The 1,803-nt window shown below is 36.8% G+C and overlaps 1 protein-coding gene across 1 annotated transcript in view; it reads left to right on the forward strand.

The window, feature by feature from the left end:
• The window catches only part of ATRN (attractin), a 157,644-nt gene that overhangs the window by 39,151 nt on the left and 116,690 nt on the right, over nt 1-1,803 (forward strand). Inside the window, exon 3 of the mRNA XM_019644591.1 lies at nt 188-301. Within this exon, the coding sequence (XP_019500136.1) occupies nt 188-301 (114 nt within the window). The remainder of the gene's footprint in view (nt 1-187; nt 302-1,803) is intronic.

The following is a 1,803-nucleotide window of genomic DNA, read 5'->3' on the forward strand; positions in this document are numbered from 1 at the left end:
CATATCTGTTTTGTTTACCATTGCTTGTTGAGTGGTCTCTTACCCATAGTAAGTATTAAGTTAATCTTTGACAAAGGAAGGAATACTGTTTACTAATTTCTTCTCCCTGTAAATTCTTCAAAAACCTATATATTTTTTTCAAATGTTTGATAGTCATGGTTATTATAAATTACTTTTTTTTTTCCAGGCCAAATAGAATAATGAGACTTCGTTTCAATCATTTTGCTACAGAGTGTAGTTGGGACCATTTATATGTTTATGATGGGGACTCGATTTATGCACCACTCATTGCTGCCTTTAGGTAAGCTCAGTCATATAAGTTCTTGTTAATCATTATGTGATTTCTGAATTCAAACGTGTCTTCTAGATTGCCTTCTTACTAGACTCACCTTTATTATCACTTAACACATTTATTTCATGAAAGGTGTCCTACTTCTGGAGTCCTATCACTTGTGTGCTAGGCCTGACTTGGTTTCCTGTAGCTACTGGGTAAGTTTCTGGGCAGAGTACTTGACCTCTCTTTTTAGTTTCCTGCTGTATAAAATTGTAATAGTATCAAATTTACATGCTTCTCAGGGTGATGAAGTTTACATTTAAAAAATGTTTTGTGAGTAATACACTGAACGATAATATTTCTGTGAAAAATTTAAATCAAGAAGCACGTTCATCTGATCTTGTTATGTTCCTCATTGCATAGGCCCTCAGAAGTTATGTCAAATTCAAATAGTGTGTGTGTGTGTGTGTGTGTGTGTGTGTGTGTTTATGTATATGCGTTAATATGGGCAAGGAAAACTTTTTGGAAGAATACACAAAATGAGCAGTGGTTACCCGTATAAAAGGAGGAGGATGAGGAGTCATACCAGTTATGTATTGTGATTTTTTTTTCAACAAGTATGTTTTATATTAGTAGTTAAACAAAAGAACTTAACACCAAATATGGGAAGGGTGGGTCTGAATTGTTTTGGCATTTTAGTTTTTACTAACAATACTAGTTGTGTTGTTTATGATGCTTTTGACTACATGGGAATGCAACACCATCCTATTATTCTTCCTTTTACTTGATAGAGGATTTGTAAAATAATATTTTTCTAAAATACACATCTCTTTAGAGAGCCATAGTTGTCACTTTTTCATCTGCAACTGACTTCCTGGATTTCTTATTCTCAAACATTTTATTTCCCTGAGTTTAAAAAGAAATCACATGGTGTTAGTCTGGTTGATGTCTCATGGCGGTGAGGAGATATCAGAGTAAACAGTACACGAGTTGCCGAAGGACACAGGAGACCAGGGGACTAATGTGCCCTGTATTTCTCCCCTCCCTTTTGGCTTAGAAATCTCTCTAACATATCTTTGAATTAAGAACCAGTTTCAAAGATTCACTTACGGGGCCACAGAGCAGGGTGGATGGGACATGCTAAGCATTAAACTGTCATTGGCTAAGTGTTGGGCATGTATGTCTTTATGCCAGAATTGGAAGCATATTTGCTTGGATTATAGCATGAAGCACCCCAAACTTTTAACATAAGCACAAAAACTGCCTATGGTATGGTGTTATCATTGATAGTACTTGTTGGGGGCTCACTTGATCCTGAGTTCATTAATCCAAATTCATTGAATCCCTATTATGTGCCGGGCATTTTGAATTAGCTTGCCAGTAGCCCTGTGGGAACAGGAGCCAAGCAGGCGTGCGTAACCCAGTGGTTCACCTGGACCAGGTATTTGATGAGCAGACATGTGAATCCACAGCAACAACAAAACAAGCAGAAGGCTATAATTGTTCTAATCAGTGACTTTTGAGAGAAA

The sequence above is a fragment of the Hipposideros armiger genome, unplaced genomic scaffold (assembly GCF_001890085.2).
Source record: "Hipposideros armiger isolate ML-2016 unplaced genomic scaffold, ASM189008v1 scaffold_89, whole genome shotgun sequence".
In the NCBI taxonomy this organism is placed as follows: Eukaryota; Metazoa; Chordata; class Mammalia; order Chiroptera; family Hipposideridae; genus Hipposideros; species Hipposideros armiger.